At 38.6% G+C, this 17,967-nt stretch overlaps 1 protein-coding gene across 1 annotated transcript; it reads right to left on the bottom strand.

Moving 5' to 3' along the window:
- Nucleotides 1-1,600: 1,600 nt before the first annotated feature.
- LOC310644755 (epithelial membrane protein 2-like) lies at nucleotides 1,601-7,046 on the bottom strand. Its single transcript, XM_083370057.1, has 4 exons — nucleotides 5,551-7,046; nucleotides 5,304-5,456; nucleotides 3,697-3,810; nucleotides 1,601-2,735 (listed from the first exon to the last, which is right to left on the bottom strand). The coding sequence occupies exons 1-4, from the start codon at nucleotides 5,816-5,818 to the stop codon at nucleotides 2,689-2,691; spliced, it is 582 nt and encodes a 193-aa protein (XP_083226183.1). The 5' UTR covers nucleotides 5,819-7,046; the 3' UTR covers nucleotides 1,601-2,688.
- Between the last annotated feature and the right edge of the window lie 10,921 nt (nucleotides 7,047-17,967).

The following is a 17,967-nucleotide window of genomic DNA, read 5'->3' as shown; positions in this document are numbered from 1 at the left end:
GAAGATGAAAAAGTTAAAGAAACAATGATAACTTGGGCAAAAAGTTTGTACGCAATGTAGAATTAGAAAAATGGCAAAGCTTGTGGCAAAGAAGGTATAAAATAATAAAGGCAACTACTTATAAAGAAAATCTATATAAAATGTTTTATATCTGGCATTTACCACCTGGAAGATTAGCAAATATGTTTAAAAACATATGTAGTACCTGTTGGAAATGTAGGCAAAAGCCAGGCATGTACTACCATCTTTCGTGGACATGTCCTAAAGCAAAAATATTTTCGTCAAAAATACACATGTGGTTACAGAAAATGTTAAGAAAACATGTAGATTTTAAGCCAGAACTATTTCTTTTAGGGATAATTACAAAAAACTATGAAAAAAATGTATATATTTAATATTACATGTACTAGCAGTGGCGAGAATTACATTTGCAGAGCATTGAAAAAATGAAGAAACACCATCGGAAGAAGATATAATTAGAAAAAAATTGGATTGTGCGGAAATGGATAGGCTTACATTGAAAATGAAAGGGAAAGAAGATACAGAGAATTTTCAAACATGGGATAACTTTTATAAATGGCTAGAAAAGCGGAAAAGAGAGTAGAAATGGAAGTTGTATTACCACTAATGTTAAATAAGTGAACCCAGAGAACACATTGTTTATTAAGCACTAAAGATTTGTAACAATAAAAACTCAATTAAAAATCTATAAAAAAAGAATAAAATTTGCCAACTCTTAAATGGTTAAAGAGATAAAGAAATACTAACTCACAGTTTAGAATTTGTTTCTTGGTCTTCTTGCAGGTGATAATTCACAAGAATGCTTGGGCCCCACTCCTCTTACTACATGTTAACACATATCACTTCTTTTAAGCCCATAGTCTCCCCACCCATATACTACTTGTGTACTTTGGACTTCCTTGTACTGCCAAAGTAAATATTTGATTTCTCAATCCTTCCCATTCTGAGATCTTAAAATGATTTCAGCATATCAAGAATGCAACAGCCACAGCAGTTTGTGTCATTTAACTATTTTAAATCATTTGAACCATTACACTAAGAATCTAGAAATAAATTCCATTTATTGGTTAATCTTCTGATTGACCAAGACCCAAATGCAAAGTCACGTGGTCGCACACAGAGACGGACACTCAGCTGGGTGTTAGCTTCTTTATTGGAGTCAGGAACAAGGCTGGGGAAAAGGGGTTACCTGGCGTATCTTTATACCTGCCCAGGTGAATACCATCCAATGGATTCAAACCTGGGCTTCCCGCCAGTGCAGGTGACCAATAGATTTAAACCCTGGCTTCCCGCCAGAGTCGATCATGCCTCGGGCTGTCAGGCTTTGTTCGCAACCAGGCTTTCCCGCCAAAAGCGATTCTAGCCTGGAGCTGTCCAGCCCCCTGCTGTGCTGACATCCTGTGTATGCTTTTAGTCACATACACTACACCAAACATCCCACTGAGTTGCTAATTTTGCTCTCTGCAAGTAAAGACCATGTGGTAACGTGCTTCTTTCCTAGAGCTGAGAGAAAATGAATGCTCCCAAGATCACACAGCAAATATTTTTTCTTTTTTATTGAAGAATATCTTTTGCACATGTTTTGAGATACAAAAAGTTCAGCCATTAGTGCAAGAACAATAGTTGAAGGTACTGTAGTTCAAATTGCATAAATTCAGTTGAATGGAACTATCGGCTTTCTCCCCGAATACTTTCAGACCGAAAGACTCAGTTGAAGAACAGGTGAAAGACGTCTTCATTTATACAGACATGAAATGAAATAACATGAGTGTGTATGCCAAGAGTTATATAATTGTTTGGATTTCCTTACCCAAGTTCTAAAGTACAAAAACTCTGATTTCTAGGAAATCAAATTTTAAAGGTGTGATATGGAAAAGGGGGAAATCTGAAATGCAGGAAAGGTGATCTGGGGGTTTTATCTAGAGAATTCCCATTCTCCAACCTTGATTGCCAGTAGAGGAAGGAAGCAAGGCACGCCAGGGATAATCCCATCCCATTTCTTTTGGCAGAAAGAAAATTAATTTTCTTTTTTCTTTTCCCTTTGGCAGAATGGAAATCAACTTTCCTGAAACAGTCTAGAGAAATTTGGTCATGTTTGTCCCAATGATGCTTCTTCAAAACTGGACTTTGTTTTTCCTTGAAGACATTTCACTTCTCATCCAAGAGGTGACTGTGACTGAATGATGGAGGATCGAAGGATTTATATGCCTTGCAGTCATCTGATTGTTAGTACTCTTTCTGAAAGTCGTTGAGGCCACTTGGGGGTTTATCTGTGCTCTCTGAGTCACCTGAATCGTGCAAATGGGTGTGGACCCTCAGAGCACAGATAAATCAAAAAGCACCTTTGGTTTCCTGGAACAGGAAAGAAGGGAGAAGAGTAGAATTCCTGCTTTCTGGGACCTGCTTGGAGAAGTCTCCCAAAGTTCTTAACATTTGCAAATCCAAATGGCCTTCAGAAAGAAACAATCTGAATATTTTAGAGAAAAATGGATGGGGAGGGGCTGGGAATGTACGGCTGTTTTTCTAAAGTTAAACTAATTATTCTGCCTTCGTCCTTCATCTTATAAAGTTGGTGCAGGGCAAATAATTCTGATTGGACATTATTTGTGCCTCCAGATAATCAATGCAGCTTCGCTGGTCATCTCCAAAGGCAGGACCATATTTCTCCTATGCTGATGTTGCTGTATTCTTATACAATATATAAGCAAGAGAACCTGTCCAAAGAGAAAAAAATAACAGATTAGCCAGACAGCAGATGAAGTAGATTTTTTTAAAAAAAAAAACCCCAAGAATCTATGGAGCTCTGAACTCGACCTCATCTCTTTATTCATCTCCTTATGACCAAGCTCTAATCCTCAAAAGTCAATGTTCCAGATTAGATCTATTGCTCTTAATTGCATGCAATCTTTATCTCAGGTATATCAGGTAACTTAGTGTCTTCAAAATGTCCCAAATATCAAATATTTTCAGTCCCAAGCAAGGAAGGTGTTTGGATAAGATGTAATACAGTGTTCTGTTCCAGCCTACCACCGGTCCTGCAGAAAAGGCAGGGACAACCCCTTTACAAAAGGCAAAAGGCTGGAACTAAGCCTGCCAAATTTATTGACACAAAACAGAGCAAACTGAACAAAACACGAACCACAAAACAGGAGCTATTCAAACGGTTGCCTTCAGCAAACCAGGCCTCCCACACATTCCCCTTTTAAACAGTTCAAGGCGTGGCTTCTCTCTGCCTCCTTCCGAGGTGCCCCATTGCCTTCCTCTGTTTACTCCTGATTGACTGCCTCCTGCGTCGGGCGTCCTTGAACAGGGCCAGCTGTGGGTCATCTTTATCCACTCTGTCAGGCTCACACAGCTGGGTCTGCTTAGTAACCAGATGAGAGGGGCCTGGCTGAGAGCTCTGCGAAGCCTCAGAACTGTCCTCTGCAGGCTCTCCAAAACCCCCCTTCTCCTCCTTCTCTGAATCGTCCGACCCAACTGCTGAACCCACAGGCTGACCCTGAATCACAACACACAGGATATGTTTAGATATTTGCTGATTCCTCTCCTGCCAAGGAAATGCGCTTAGTGCCCAACGCAAAATGAAACAAATTTCACTCTTGTCAAAATATACAGAATGCATAAAGATGTACCTTTAAAAAAAATCTCACCAGAGTATCCAAAAAAGATCCTTACCAGTTAGAAGGTACAATGGAAAAGAGGCCCAACCCAAGCCGAAAGACCACCCATATTGGTTGGTGGCAACAAACGTTCCTGTGAAAACGGACATGGCAATCATGACGCAGAAGCCTGGAAATCAAGGGAGAGGCAGAGGTAGAAACATTCCCTTCAGAAGTATGGAAGACACCAATGGGCTTTTCTGGTCTCATTACAAAGAAGGCAGCAAACCTCTTGGGGTGCTCATTGCATTGGGAAAGTCCAAGTATTTCATATTTGCTGCAAACTCAGAAACTGGCATAGAGAAGAATTGGTTAATTTGCCAAAGATCTGTGGAGGTTCTCAGTCATCCAGGTCATGGTTGTCCCCAAAGTGCTTTTTTCCAAAAGCCAATTGGACTTTCTTTGTTTTTCCTTGAAGACGTTTTGCATCTCATCCAAGAAAAGAACTTTATGTAGCTTCTTGCATGAGGAGAGAAACATATTCAAGGGGGGAAAACAATCCCAGTTTCACATTTTTCCATTTATACATAGCAATACTACTTACAGCCCTGTCTAAGCGGTTTACAGAGTCAGCATTTTGCCCCCAGCAATCTGGGTCGCCATTTTACTGAACTCGGAAGGATGGAAGGCCGGCTCAACCGTGAGCCAGTGAGAATTGAACTGACGAACTGCTGGCAGCTGGCAGTCAGCAGAAGTAGCTGCAGTACTGCACTGCACCACCAGGGCTCTGTTCTAACACTGAACTGCCTCCTTTCCTGGAAGAAAAGGCTCTTCTCAGAGTCACTCATGTAACACGAAGGTTTCAACCAATGTGCTGAAGTTCTTGTGAACAGTCATCTATAAGATGCACGTATACTTGTTTTAAGAGAACTTGAACTGAATTGAACTTGAAAACCATTAAGAATATACAATTAGGAATGACTACGGGTTTTTTTATAAATCACTTGAGAAAGAGTTCTTTTAGAGAGGGCTGTAAAACACTGTGAAGCGGTATATTAGTCTTAAGTGTTATTGCTATTTGAAACTTCCTCAGGAAACTTGAACTAAAATGAATGTCATAAGCATGCAGAATATAGAATTAAGAATGACAGTATGGGTGGGGTTTTCTTTGAAATACCTTGATAAAGAGGAAGCATCAAAGAGCAATTTTCTTACCTGAAATAAAGTTGGCAATTGATGCAATCCAGCCTTTCAAGTTAATGCCAAGTCTGCGTTGCTAAAATGACAGTATGGGTGGAGTTGTTTTTTTTTAAAAAAATAATTTAATAAAGAGTAAGTTTCAAATAGCATAAGCACTTCTACTTACCTACCCATTCACAGAGCTTTACAGCCCTCTCTAAGCAGTTTAGAAAATTAGCATTTTGCCCCCAACAATCTGTTTCCTAATTTTCCTGATCTCAGAATTCTGAGTCAACCTTCAGCCGGTGAGAACTGAACTGCTGGCAGTCGGCAGAATTAGCCTGCAATACTTCATTCTAACCACTGTGCCACCATGGTTCCTATAATAGTATAGTACTATACTATGTATATACTGTGTATATATACTGTATATATATTTCACGCAAATATATATATTTCATGCAAAAAACATATCTGGGGAAAAACTCTTGTAAAGATGCTTACCTGCAATAAAGCTGCCGATATATGCGATGCAGCCTGCTGAGATACTGGTATTGCCAAGACTGTATTTATTATTCAGGGTGCAAAGCCCAATGAGAGAGACAACTCCAGCGATCATCCCCAGAAACATAAAGGTTCGGGTGGCATGGATAGTGGCTGTAGGGAGCCAATGCAGACACAAGGAAAGAATTCATGATAGAGGTTCTTGTGCATTTCAGGCTAGTGATGCATTTGGAATACTGAATCTTACCTGACACTAATTCCACACCTAGTGAGTAACATGTTCCGCCATTACAAATTTTCCATAGACCAAGATGTACGCTGGAATCCACTATCCAGTAGTCTGAGCCCAAAGCAGCGAGCAGGCACAGAAGGCTGATGAAGTAAAATAACACAGCACCGAACTGCAGGGCATTCATTGTACAAAATGTCTCTGGTCTGGCTCTGGCCAAGAGGTCTGGGATGGAACTGGAGGACAACATTAAGTTTATGTCATTGATGTTCATTACTTTGATCATTTATAGTTACGCATCTTAATTACTTTGTATGCTAAGAATTTAGGGGTGATTTTAGTGGCGTGATAAACTCCCTGGGAAAACTGAGAGTCCTTGACCCCAGTATAGACTTCCAAATAGATATCTGAAGAGAGAGCCTTACCCGAAAGAAGACTCTGGGTCCCATGACTAAATGTGTCCAGTTTCTTCCACAAAACATTTCTCTTTATGCTGTCAAAAACTATAAAGGTGGCACACAATTTCTTGCCAATGGGCGCGTATTTCACAATATATCATAGAATAAAACAATTGTCTCTCCTTCCACCAAGAGATGTTTCCACCCGCATTCAACCCTATATTTTCCTCAAGTGAAGCTTTGCATACATTTTTGCATATCAGAGAGGAACTCCACCAGGTTAATTCCAAGCAACAACAGCAGGAGTGCCTTCAAATGGTTTCTTGAGAGATGAGATTCGGATTTGATGAAACCAGATTTATTAATGGTATAGTGTAGGGGTAGGCAGCCTTGGCTCTTTTATGACTCATGGACTTCAACTCTCAGAATATATAGCATGTCTTTGGCATTATCTAGATGCCCACTGCTACACTTATGCATTAAAATGGCAGCGCCAGAACGAAATAAACAATGATCTGACTTCCAACCTGAAACCTGCATATTGAAAAGATTATAAAGATTATAAATAGAAAAGATTATAAATATAAATTACTTGGAAGCCAGCTGCCTTCCCTGGCTTACAAACATTGCTTGAGCTGCAATATTAAGAACTCTTCAGAGAGAGAGAAAAAATTAATCATCTATGAGAAACTTGTGACATGCAGAGATATTTTGAATACTGATGGGAAATTACAAACTAAACAAGAATTGGAAGAACAGGGTATTGAGCTATCATGGTGGTCATACTTACAAATGCAAACGAGATACAAAAAGATGCTAAAACATATGGCTTTTATAAAGATCAAACAGTTTTTGACCAGATTCTATTGTCAACAGATGAAAAATTGATAAATTTAAAAAAATTATAACTTTTTGTTAAACCTAAAGGTGGAAGATGAAAAAGTTAAAGAAACAATGATAACTTGGGCAAAAATTTTGTACACAATGTAGAATTAGAAAAATGGCAAAGCTTGTGGCAAACAAGGTATAAAATAATAAAGGCAACTACTTATAAAGCAAATCTATATAAAATGTTTTATAGCTGGCATTTACCACCTGGAAGATTAGCAAATATGTTTAAAAACATGTCTATAACTGTTGGAAATGTAGACAAATCCAGGCACGTACTACCATCTTTGGTGGACATGCCCTAAAGCAAAAATATTTTGGTCAAAAATACACATGTGGTTACAGAAAATGTTAAGAAAACATGTAGATTTTAAGCCAGAACTATTTCATTTAGGGATAAGTACAGAAAACTATGAAAAAATGTATATATTTAATATTACATGTACTAGCAGCGGCGAGAATTACATTTGCACAGCATTGGAAAAATGAAGAAACACCATCGGAAGAAGATATAATTAGAAAAAAAATTGGATTGTGCCGAAATGGATAGGCTTACATTGAAAATGAAAGGGGAAAAAAGATACAGAGAATTTTCAAACATGGGATAACTTTTATAAATGGCTAGAAAAGCAGAAAAGAGAGTAGAAATGGAAGTTGTATCACCACCACTAATGTTAAATAAGTGAACCCAGAGAACACATTGTTTATTAAGCACTAAAGATTTGTAACAATAAAAACTCAATTAAATATCTATAAAAAAAAGAATAAAATTTGCCAACTTTTAAATGGTTAAAGAGATAAAGAAATACTAACTCACAGTTTAGAATTTGTTTCTTGGTCTTCTTGCAAGTGATAACTCTCAAGAATGCTTGGGCTCCACTCCTAGTTACTACATGTTAACAGGTGTCACTTCTTTTAAGCTCATAGTCTCCCCACCCATACACTATGTTTTTACTGTTGACTTCCTTGTGCTGCCAAAGGAAACATTTTGTTTCTTTTTTCAAATTATTATTATTATTATTTTTTATTAAAGAGTTTTACAAAAAATTTTTTTTACAATACATATCCCCAAAACCCACCCACCCCAAACCACCCCCATTCCCCCCCTGCTTCCCAGAGCTAAAAACAGGGTTATAGATATAATAATCATATTCTAACTAAAAATTATCCATAATATAAAATTAACCAAATTCATAATGTGCTTTAACTCCCCTTTAACATAGATACATACAAAGTACTAACACTAAAATTAATAACAATATCCCTCTAAAATCTACTCATAAGCTAAATGAAAAACTTAATCCTTCCCTTTCTGAGATATTAAAATGATTTCATCATTAATTTTATTTTAATTTTAATTTAATTTTAATTTTAATTCTAATTTCTTTAATTGTGGGCTAGTCTTATTTAATTCTATTTTAAAGTGTACTTATTTGTATTGTTTTAACTTGGCCTGTAAACTGCCCTGAGTCCTTCGGGAATAGGGCGGTATATAAAATTAATTAATTAATTAATTAATTAATTAATTAATTAATTAATTAATTAAATATCAAGAATGCAACAGTCAAAGCAGTTTGGGCCATTAAACCATTTTAAATCATTTGAACCATTACACTAAGAATCTAGAAATAAATTTTATTTATTGGTTAATCTTCTGATTGACCAAGACCCAAACATCCCACTGAGTTGCTAATTTTGCTCTCTGCAAGTAAAGACCAGGTGGTAATGTGCTGCCTTCCTAGAGCTGAGAGAAAATGAATGGCCCAAGATCACACAGCAAATATTTTTGCCTTTTTATTGAAGAATATATTTTGCACATGTTTTGAGATAAAAAAAGTTCAGCCATTAGTGCAAGAACAATAGTTGAAAGTACTGTAGTTCAAATTGCATAAATTCAGTTGAATGGAACTATCAGCTTTCTCCCCGAATACTTTCAGACCGAAAGACTCAGTTGAAGAACAGGTGAAAGACGTCTTCGTTTATACAGACATGAAATGAAATAGCCTGAGTGTGTATGCCAAGAGTTATATAATTCTTTGGATTTCCTTACCCAAGTTCTAAAGTACAAAAACTCTGATTTCTAGGAAATCAAATTTTAAAGGTGTGATAAGGAAAAGGGGGAAATCTGAAATGCCGGAAAGGTGATCTGGGGGTTTTATCTAGAGAATTCCCATTCTCCAACCTTGATCGCCAGTAGAGGAAGGAAGCAAGGCACGCCAGGGATAATCCCATCCCATTTCTTTTGGCAGAAAGAAAATTATTTTTTTCTCTCTTTTCCCTTTGGCAGAATGGAAATCAACTTTTCATTCCTTGCAGTCATCGGATTGTTAGTACTCTTTCTGAAAGTCGTTGAGGCCGCTTGGGGGGTTTATCTGTGCTCTCTGAGTCACCTGAATCGTGCAAATGGGTGTGGACCCTCAGAGCACAGATAAATCAAAAAGCACCTTTGGTTTTTCTATGCTCTGAGAGTCCACACCCATTTTGCTTCACATCCAAGAAAAGAACTTTACGTAGCTTCTCGCATGAGGACAGAAACATCTTGAAAGAAAACAAAGCCCAGTTGCCTTTTGAAAAGCATCTTTGGGTTATTTTGCCGATTTTGTTTTCTCATTCATGCATAGCAATAGCCCTTAGACTTATATACCGCTTCACTGGGCTTTACAGCCCTCTCTAAGGTGATTTACAGAGTCAGGAATTTGCCCCCAACAATTTGGGTCTTCATTTTACCGACCTCGGAAGGATGGAAGGCTGGCTGAACCTTGAGCCAGTGAGAATTGAACTGACGAACTGCTGGCAGCTGGCAGTCAGTAGAAGTAGCTGTAGTACTGCACTGCACCACCAGGGCTCTGTTCTAACACTGAACTGCCTCCTTTCCTGGAAGAAAAGGCTCTTCTCAGAGTCACTCGTGCATTCGCCCCCTCTTCTCTGGGATAGTGTATACAGGGCCATACGTGAAGACACCCTTGAAAGATACACTGGGAACTAAAGTTAGTCCATAAAACTGCTGCATGAGTAATTATGAATGCACTTCAGAATGTCCACCTGACATCACCACTTCAAGAGCTGCAATGGTTGCCAGTTGGTTTCTGAGTGGAACTCAAGGTGCTGGTTTCCACCTATAAAGCCTTTCCTTATTTGATCCCTGGTTCTTTATGGGACCGTCTTTGTCCCATTGTCCCTGTCCATCCTGCAAAGTCTAACAAGGCGGGTGTGGTTCATCTCCCGTCAACTAAACAATACTGTCTTGGGAAATACTGGAGCCATGCCTTTTCTGGCCTTGGAAATGCCCATTAGGCCTGAGGTTCATTGGCCCTAACTGTGCTGTTTATTTTTTTTTAAAAAAAAAAAAACCTGATTTCAAAGCAGTCCAGAGGATGGGGTAATCCTGTCTGGATGATGACAGATTGTTGAAACAATTACATAATTTCCCAATATTCTAATTTCTGTATTTGGTCTTGGGGTTATAGCGGTTGTTTTGATGTTTTAACTTTGTACACTGGCTTGTTCCTTGGTGGTTGTATCATCGTCATCATCATTAGACACAGACATGTCCATATTGCTGCAGTCTTGGCCACAGTATGAAGTGATTTGTCTTCTTTTAGGACGCATTTTCAACTTCCCTGTCTAGCCTACATCTCTGAGATTTTGGGGTGGTGTCCCATTCATGTATTAGGCCAGTTCAATATTGCTTAGATGTTTGAGGTCATCCAACAGCAGATAGTACTCTATAATAGTAGTTTGAAAACTGCCCCCTCCCTGATGCCATTCCAAATTCCATATTTTCAAGAGAATCTTGTAACACGAAGGTTTCAACCAATGTACTGAAGTTCTGCTGAACTCAAGAGAACTTTCTCCTATACAGTCATCTATAAGATGCTCGTATACTTGTTTTAAGGGAAGTTGAACTGAATTGAACTTGAAAACCAGGCAGAATATACAATTAGGAATGAGTATGGGTTTTTTTAAATAAATCATTTGAGAAATAGTTCTTTTAAAACTGCTCAAAGAGGGCTGTAAAGCACTGTGAAGTGGTACATATTACTCTTGTGCTATTGCTATTTGAAACTTCCTCAGGGAACTTGAACTAAAATGAATTTCATAAGCAGGCAGAATGTAGAATTAGGAATGACTGTATGAGTGGATTTTTTGTTTTTTTGTTTTGAAATAACTTGATAAAGAGGAAGTATCAAATAGCATTTTTTTACCTGCAATAAAGTTGGCAATTGATGCAATCCAGCTCTTCAAGTTATTGCCAAGTCTGCATTGCTAAAATGACAGTATGGATGGGGTTGTTGTTCTTGTTGTTTTAAAAAAATTGATAAAGAGGAAGTTTCAAATAGTATTAGCACTTGTACTTACATTCCCCTTCACAGTGCTTTACAGCCCTCTCTAAGCAGTTTACAGAATCAGATTTTGCCCCCAACAATCTGGGTCCTCATTTTACTGACCTCAGAAGGATGGAAGGCTGAGTCAACGTTCAGCTAATGAGAACTGAACTGGTGGCCGTCGGCAGAATTAGCCTGCAATACTGCATTCTAACCACTGTGCCACTATGGTTCCTATAATAGTATAGTACTATACTATATATATAAAGGTAAAGGTTCCCCTGCACATGTGTGCTAGTCGTTTCCAACTCTAGGGGCCGGTGCTCATCTCCATTTCAAAGCCGAAGAGCCAGCGCTTGTCCGAGGACATCTCTGTGGTCATGTGGCCGGCATGACTAGATGCCAAAGGTGCACAGAACGCTGTTACCTTCCCACCGTAATGGTCCCTATTTTTCTACTTGCATTTTTTACGTGCTTTCGAACTGCTAGGTTGGCAGAAGCTGGGACGAGTAACAGGCGCTCACTCTGATACGCGGCACTCAGGATTCGACCCGCCAAACTGCTGATCTTCTGATCCACAAGCTCAGCATCCTAACCCACTGAGCCACCGCGTCCCTTACAAACTCAGAACATGACTAGAAAGAAGTAATTAACAATGCAGATAATAGAAGAAAAACTAGAGCAACCGGATCCCAAGATGGAGGATTTAAAGGAAGGAACTGGCCCACAACTCAAGACAACTGAAGAATTAGATGGAGTGATAATATTGAAAATGGAAAAGGCCTCTTACAAATCAAGAATTCAGAATATATTTGAGGACAAGGAAGAAGCTGTTAGGACAACTGTGGGAAATTGGAGAAGGAGGAAGGCTGTTTAGTGAATATCAATGGGTTTGTTCTTCAAAAAATATTGTAACGAAACAGTCTTTCTTATCCCAAACAATATACACAAAAGCAGAGGAAAAAAATACTTGATGATTCAAAGGCCCTGACTGGAAAGTTAGTTGGCATAGGAAGAAAGCTAGAGTAAGACTGAAGAAAATAGAGGTTCTGATCCACTAGATAGGATACTCCATTATTAATTAGATGGTTGAACATGGTAGGGAATAGATAATTGTTAGAAATTGAAGTATTACTATAATTAGAAATGTAAGATTTGTAATTAGAATATTAGATCTTGGTATGAGAAGGGAAACAGGAAAATGCTATGAAGTTTGAATACAGTAAGGGAAACTTTTGGTCACCTAAATATAACTTACTCTGAAATTACAAACAATATAGACATTTTGAATACTGATGGGAAATTAAAATTTAAAAAAAAAGCAAAACCTATATGGATGTTAAGTGCAAATGCAATTAAGATATGTACTGGTTAGAAAAGTTACTTAAAACTGACACTATTGATAAATGTACCAAAGATGTTTATATTTAGCTGATAACAATAAGAATTGTATTTGCCCGGCATGGGAAAATAGGTATTACTGGAAGAAAAGAGGAAACGGTTTGATGGTATAATATTGGATTTAGACTAAAGAAGTTAATGAATATCGCTGAATTAGTAACGGACCCAGACAACAGGTTGTTTATAAAATATTTGACTGTAAAACCAGAAAATTAAGAAAATATTTATGTAAAAAAAAGAATGCTTGTGTTCTACTCCCAAATACTATATATTAACACATGTATCACTTCCTTTAAAATTTAAAGGAAACCTTATGAGGTTTGTTTCTTGCTGAATTTCTTAATCTTTGGCTCGCTGAGATCTTAAAACAAATGCAACAGCGCAGCCAATGCAACAATCACTGCAGTTTGAATCATTAAATTTAGCATCTAGAAATACATTTTATTTATTTATTAAGTTTATATCCCTAGAATCTGTTCCCTCCCTTATTATTAGAACTGTTCAATTCAACAGTAAAGAGATTCATTGCTCTTCAGTCTGATGTTTTAACCAAGCATAACCAAACTCTGAGTTTTTAGAATTGACACATGTTCCAAACATTGACTGGAAAGACACTGTGTCATGGAACTCAGCATTGTTAGAAAGAAGTGGGGCAGGTGGAGGTGGGAGACTTTTCTCAATCCACATGTTCATCCATCAACTTTATTCCTGACAGGAGGGGAACAGGAGATGAAATATGCAATAAGCAATAGCCCACTTTTGAAGAAGGCACAGAAGTTTCCATCCACATACTAGCGATACTTATTTAAAGATAGAGGGGAAAACGTAGCACTAAAGCAGCCCTTTTCTCCAGATACCCAGAGTGGGTTTGTTCTTACACAACTTTAATTACAGAGGAGTGGGGTGGATTGGGTTGGCTCTCAACCTCCCCCTCTACACACACACACACACACACACACAGAGAGAGAGAGAGAGAGAGAGAGAGAGAGAGAGAGAGAGAGAGAGAGAGAGAGAGAGAGAGAGAGGCCAGACCTTCTGTGCTTCTCTATATTTAAAATCTTGTAGTCATGAACCCCTTTTATGCACTGGATTTAGTGAGTGTTACTTGCAAAAGGATATGCCCAGTACAGTTGGCTAGTTTTGAAAGTAGACTGCAGGAAGTTTCTCTGATGACAAGAAATGAGAGCTGAACCAAAGTTTCATCTTCCCAGTTTATTGTGGGAAACCTGGCCACTCTATTCCCCCGCGCCCCCTTTAATCCTACAAGGTAAGATCAGCCCTAGAAAGAGGACCTAGATCACCAATACTGCTTGAGGGTCAGAGTTCCTGGGGTCAGGTGGGGGGCAGGAGTGAAATCACGCCTATCTAATACTAAAAAATGTCCATATTTAATCTCAAGAGAATGAGGAAGGATCTCGACAAATCTCCAGGTCTTCAAGAGAAAACAGAAGGGAGAAATAATGCAGACAGAAAAGATACCTTTAGCCAAGAATGTAAGTTCAGGATCCAACTAGAAGAGTTGCAAAACCCAACAACTGCAGCTGCCCAGCCCCCTACATTACTTATTTGCAGTGCTTTTTTTGTAAAAGAAAAAGGTGCCGGAACTCACACATGTCATACAACCCACCTTGCCTACCCTACAAGGTTCCATCCAAAAAAAGGTGCCGGAACTCCGTCCTGAGCATTCTATGACAAAAAAAGCCTTGCTTATTTGTATTTTAAACTTGGTTAAAGTTTGGCGGCTGTTTGGGTCTAGCTCCTCTGCCAATAACTTTTAAAAGACAAGATAATATGTAGTAAAAAGATTTAATTATGGGATGATCCAGATCTTTATCCACAGAGTCCGATAACACAGTAGCTTGAAAATCTTTTCATCAGGAGAGAAGTCAGAAGCGTGCTTATACCACCAGTGCAAACCGAAAGTTAAACCGAATGTTTTATGAACAGTTTCTCTCGAGTGAGTGCAGGAAGTCTGCACTTTGTGTTTTATAGAGGACCCTGCTTCCTGGTTTCACCTAGAAACAGTTACACAACATCACAGGTGTCCTCTCCAAATTACTCCACACCCAAATGAATAGTAGACCATATTTCCTTCCTTAAAACAGCTCTTTTACTCACTCATCCACCCTTAGACAGAAGAACAGAACATTTTATTAATGTTATTCCATAACTTCTTGGTGTGCCTTCAATCCTTGAGGATAACAAGGATTAAAACAATTGCGGCAACAAAATGGTTTGCAGAAGTGGACATAAACCATTATACATAGCTTTGTTCAGATACACTTCTGTAAATGCCCCTTGTCTCTCATGCACACCTAATATATAAGGAGTTAGATGTGGACTGCTGGTTAGATGTGACCGCTTGCAAGACAGAAAGACCTGTTGAAATGAAAACTAAATCCTTTAAAATAGTGGCCCCTTTTCTGTTAAACAATGTTATGGGATATTTTAAATTGTCAATATTTGATTCAGCTCTACCTAGTTAGAGAACTGACAGAAAAGTTCATAGGACATACTTAGTATATTTTCAAATGAGGTACAGGAAATACTGTAACGGTGACCTCATTCCTAGTATGAGGCTATGTTTTATCTAGGCAAGACAACCAAAGGGGTGGGGTGGGGGGCAGGAATCATAACAGGAGCTCAACTGAGCTGTCCTTGGTGACTATCATGGCTAGTTGGACAGGATCACTGGAAAAGGATTCGGTGCGTCTTCATCAATAAAGCACCTGATGGGAAAAGAGAAAGAAATTAATTTCAGACTAAGCCGAGACTCAGCCAAACTAGCTCTAATTGTTTACAAAGAGGAAAGTTCCTATACTGGGGATGTAACTCCCTACACACTCACACAACTCTGGAAGCACCCCTGGTGCTAGCATTCATCCCCTTGTGACATTTAGATGCAACGCAAACTTGCTTCCAGCAGAAATCCAGGGATTCCTTTACATCCCTGCTCAGTTACTGAACACAGATTTTGTTTACTGCTAAAATATTTGCTTTGGTTGCTGAGTTGTTTTCTCATTATTATTCAGCTTTTACTAAATGAATACCTAGTATATATATATATATATATGTGCTTCTGTACTCCTTTCACTCCTGGTTGAATTCTTGGCTGATTTTTTTAGAAGCTGCTTCACATGTTTATTTTATTCCAGCTGTATTTTTTTTTTGTTTTAAAATATGCTGGCTTTCATTCCTTTTTGTTTGTTTTATCTATATCTATATCTATATCTATATCTATATCTATATCTATATCTATATCTATATCTATATCCAGGGCTTTTTTTCTCATAGAACGCTCAGAACGGAGTTCCGGCACCTTTTTTGGATGGAACCTTGTAGGATAAACAAGGCGGGTTGTCTGATATTTGTGAGTTCCGGCATCTTTTTCTTTTACAAAAAAAGCACTGTCTATGTCTATATCTATACAGTATCTGTATCTGTATCTATATCTATCTATATCTACATCTATATCTATATCTATATCTATATCTATATCTATATCTATATCTATATCTATATCTATATCTATATCTATATCTATATCTATATCTATATCTATATCTATATCTATATCTATATCTATATCTATATCCATCTATCCACCTACCCATCTATCTATCTATCTATCTATCTATCTATCTATCTATCTATCTATCTATCTATCTATCTATCTATCTATCTATCTATCTATCTATCTGTGTAATATCACCATCTAGGTTTTTGCATCTATCTTCTTTGGCCCTGTTTCATTTTAAAACAGGGGTCTTCAAACTTGGCCCTTTTATGACTTGTGGACTTCAACTCCCAGAATTCCTTAGCCAGGCATGCTGGCTGAGGAATTCTGGGAGTTGAAATCCACAAGTCATAAAAGGGCCAGGTTTGAAGACTCCTGTTTTAAACCAATTGTACGGTGCCTGAAGTTCTTATCTTAGAAAAAGAATGTTCAGTGCTAAGACAGTTGTAATTCATCTTCCTCCCTGCAATAGTTAAAAATTCTTTATTCTTTAGTTTCATTTCTCTGTATGGTCTGTTTTTCTTTGGTGGACATTCTCTCTAAGCAGTTGGCCATCACGATGAGCCCAATCGGATGTCATGGCTCACCTGTTATGATGAACATTGGAATGCAAGCCCACGCCAGGCTGTAGGAGGGTCCAAAGATAATTAAATGTTGTGCATAAGGCCTGCTGTTCTTGTATATATATGTGAATATACACATGCCAAATAAGAAGAGAGTACCTAGGGCCAGATAAAGGAGGAGAGAGAAAAAAGAAGAAAGTGATTTGCTTCAAAAGAACGTTACATATACTATTTGTTTCCTTCTCAGTTTTAAAAGCCTTGGTGGAGCAGTGGGCTAATGCCTCCTTAAGTAACACCAGCTGCCTGCAATTAGTGCAGGTTCGAGTCCCACCAGGCTCAAGGTTGACTCAGCCTTCCATCCTTCCGAGGTAGGTAAAATGAGGACCCAGATTGTTGGGGGCAATTAAGCTGACTTTGTAATAATGCCGCTTGGGGGTGTGTGAAAGCCCTAATAAGCAGGCATATACATAGAATGAAGGCTACTGCTAAGCTTGTAAGCCACCCTGAGTCTTCGGAGAAGGGCGGGATATAAATGGAATTAAAATAAAATAAATAAATAAAATAAATAAAAACACGGGCATGTCTGCCCAGCTCAACCAATTCTGGCTGGCCGATAGCAAGCTTGATCAAACCTAACCAAAAGGACACAAAATCGCAGTACACAAGCTGATAAGTAAAAAGAAAATGGTGGTCCAAACAGAAGTGATGTCATCCTCCAACTGGGGTGCCGATACATCAAATCTCAAAGTCTCAGAGGAACCGACATGCCTTCCATTCATAAGAACAGAACAATAGTCCTGCCAGATCAGGGCAAGGCTCATCGTGGTCCAACTTCACCACGACCAAACCAGGGTCAACCAGATGCTTGTGAGGGACTTAGAAGCAGGACATGAAGGTGAATCTTTCTCCTGCCCTTGTTCCCCCGCAACAACATTTGAAGGTCTGCTGTTTCCTTCTGAGGGGCAAATGACATGGACTTTGTAATTTGTTAGCTAACGCAGTTGCTTTGTATTTTAGAGAGCCTTTGTGGCGCAGTGGGCTAATGCCTCCTTAAGTAACACCAGCTGCCTGCAATTAGTGCAGGTTCGCATCCCACCAGGCTCAAGGTTGACTCAGCCTTCCATCCTTCCGAGGTAGGTAAAATGAGGACCCAGATTGTTGGGGGCAATTAAGCTGACTTTGTAATAATGCCGCTTGGGGTGTGTGTGTGAAAGCCCTAATAAGCAGGCATATACATAGAATGAAGGCTACTACTTCAGACCACCAAAACTGGACAGGGAACGCCCATTCAAGGGGACAATTTATTGTTTAGTTGTGTTTCCACACTTTCACCCCCATATTTT

This window comes from Vipera ursinii, assembly GCF_947247035.1.
Source record: "Vipera ursinii genome assembly, chromosome: 9".
NCBI lineage: Eukaryota > Metazoa > Chordata > Lepidosauria > Squamata > Viperidae > Vipera > Vipera ursinii.
Note: the sequence above shows the minus strand (reverse complement) of the source record. Positions and strands in the feature narration are given on the sequence as shown.

Bases quoted from the DNA above. Each gene is read 5' to 3' on its own strand.
- LOC310644755 (XM_083370057.1), bottom strand. From the start codon at position 5,818: ATGATCAAAGTAATGAACATCAATGACATAAACTTAATGTTGTCCTCC. The intron at 3,811-5,303 runs GTAAGCATCTTT...CTTGATTTCCAG, and splicing joins TATCGGCAGCTTTATTGCAG to GCTTCTGCGTCATGATTGCC. The intron at 2,736-3,696 runs GTAAGGATCTTT...CTCTTTGGACAG, and splicing joins TCCATTGTACCTTCTAACTG to GTTCTCTTGCTTATATATTG.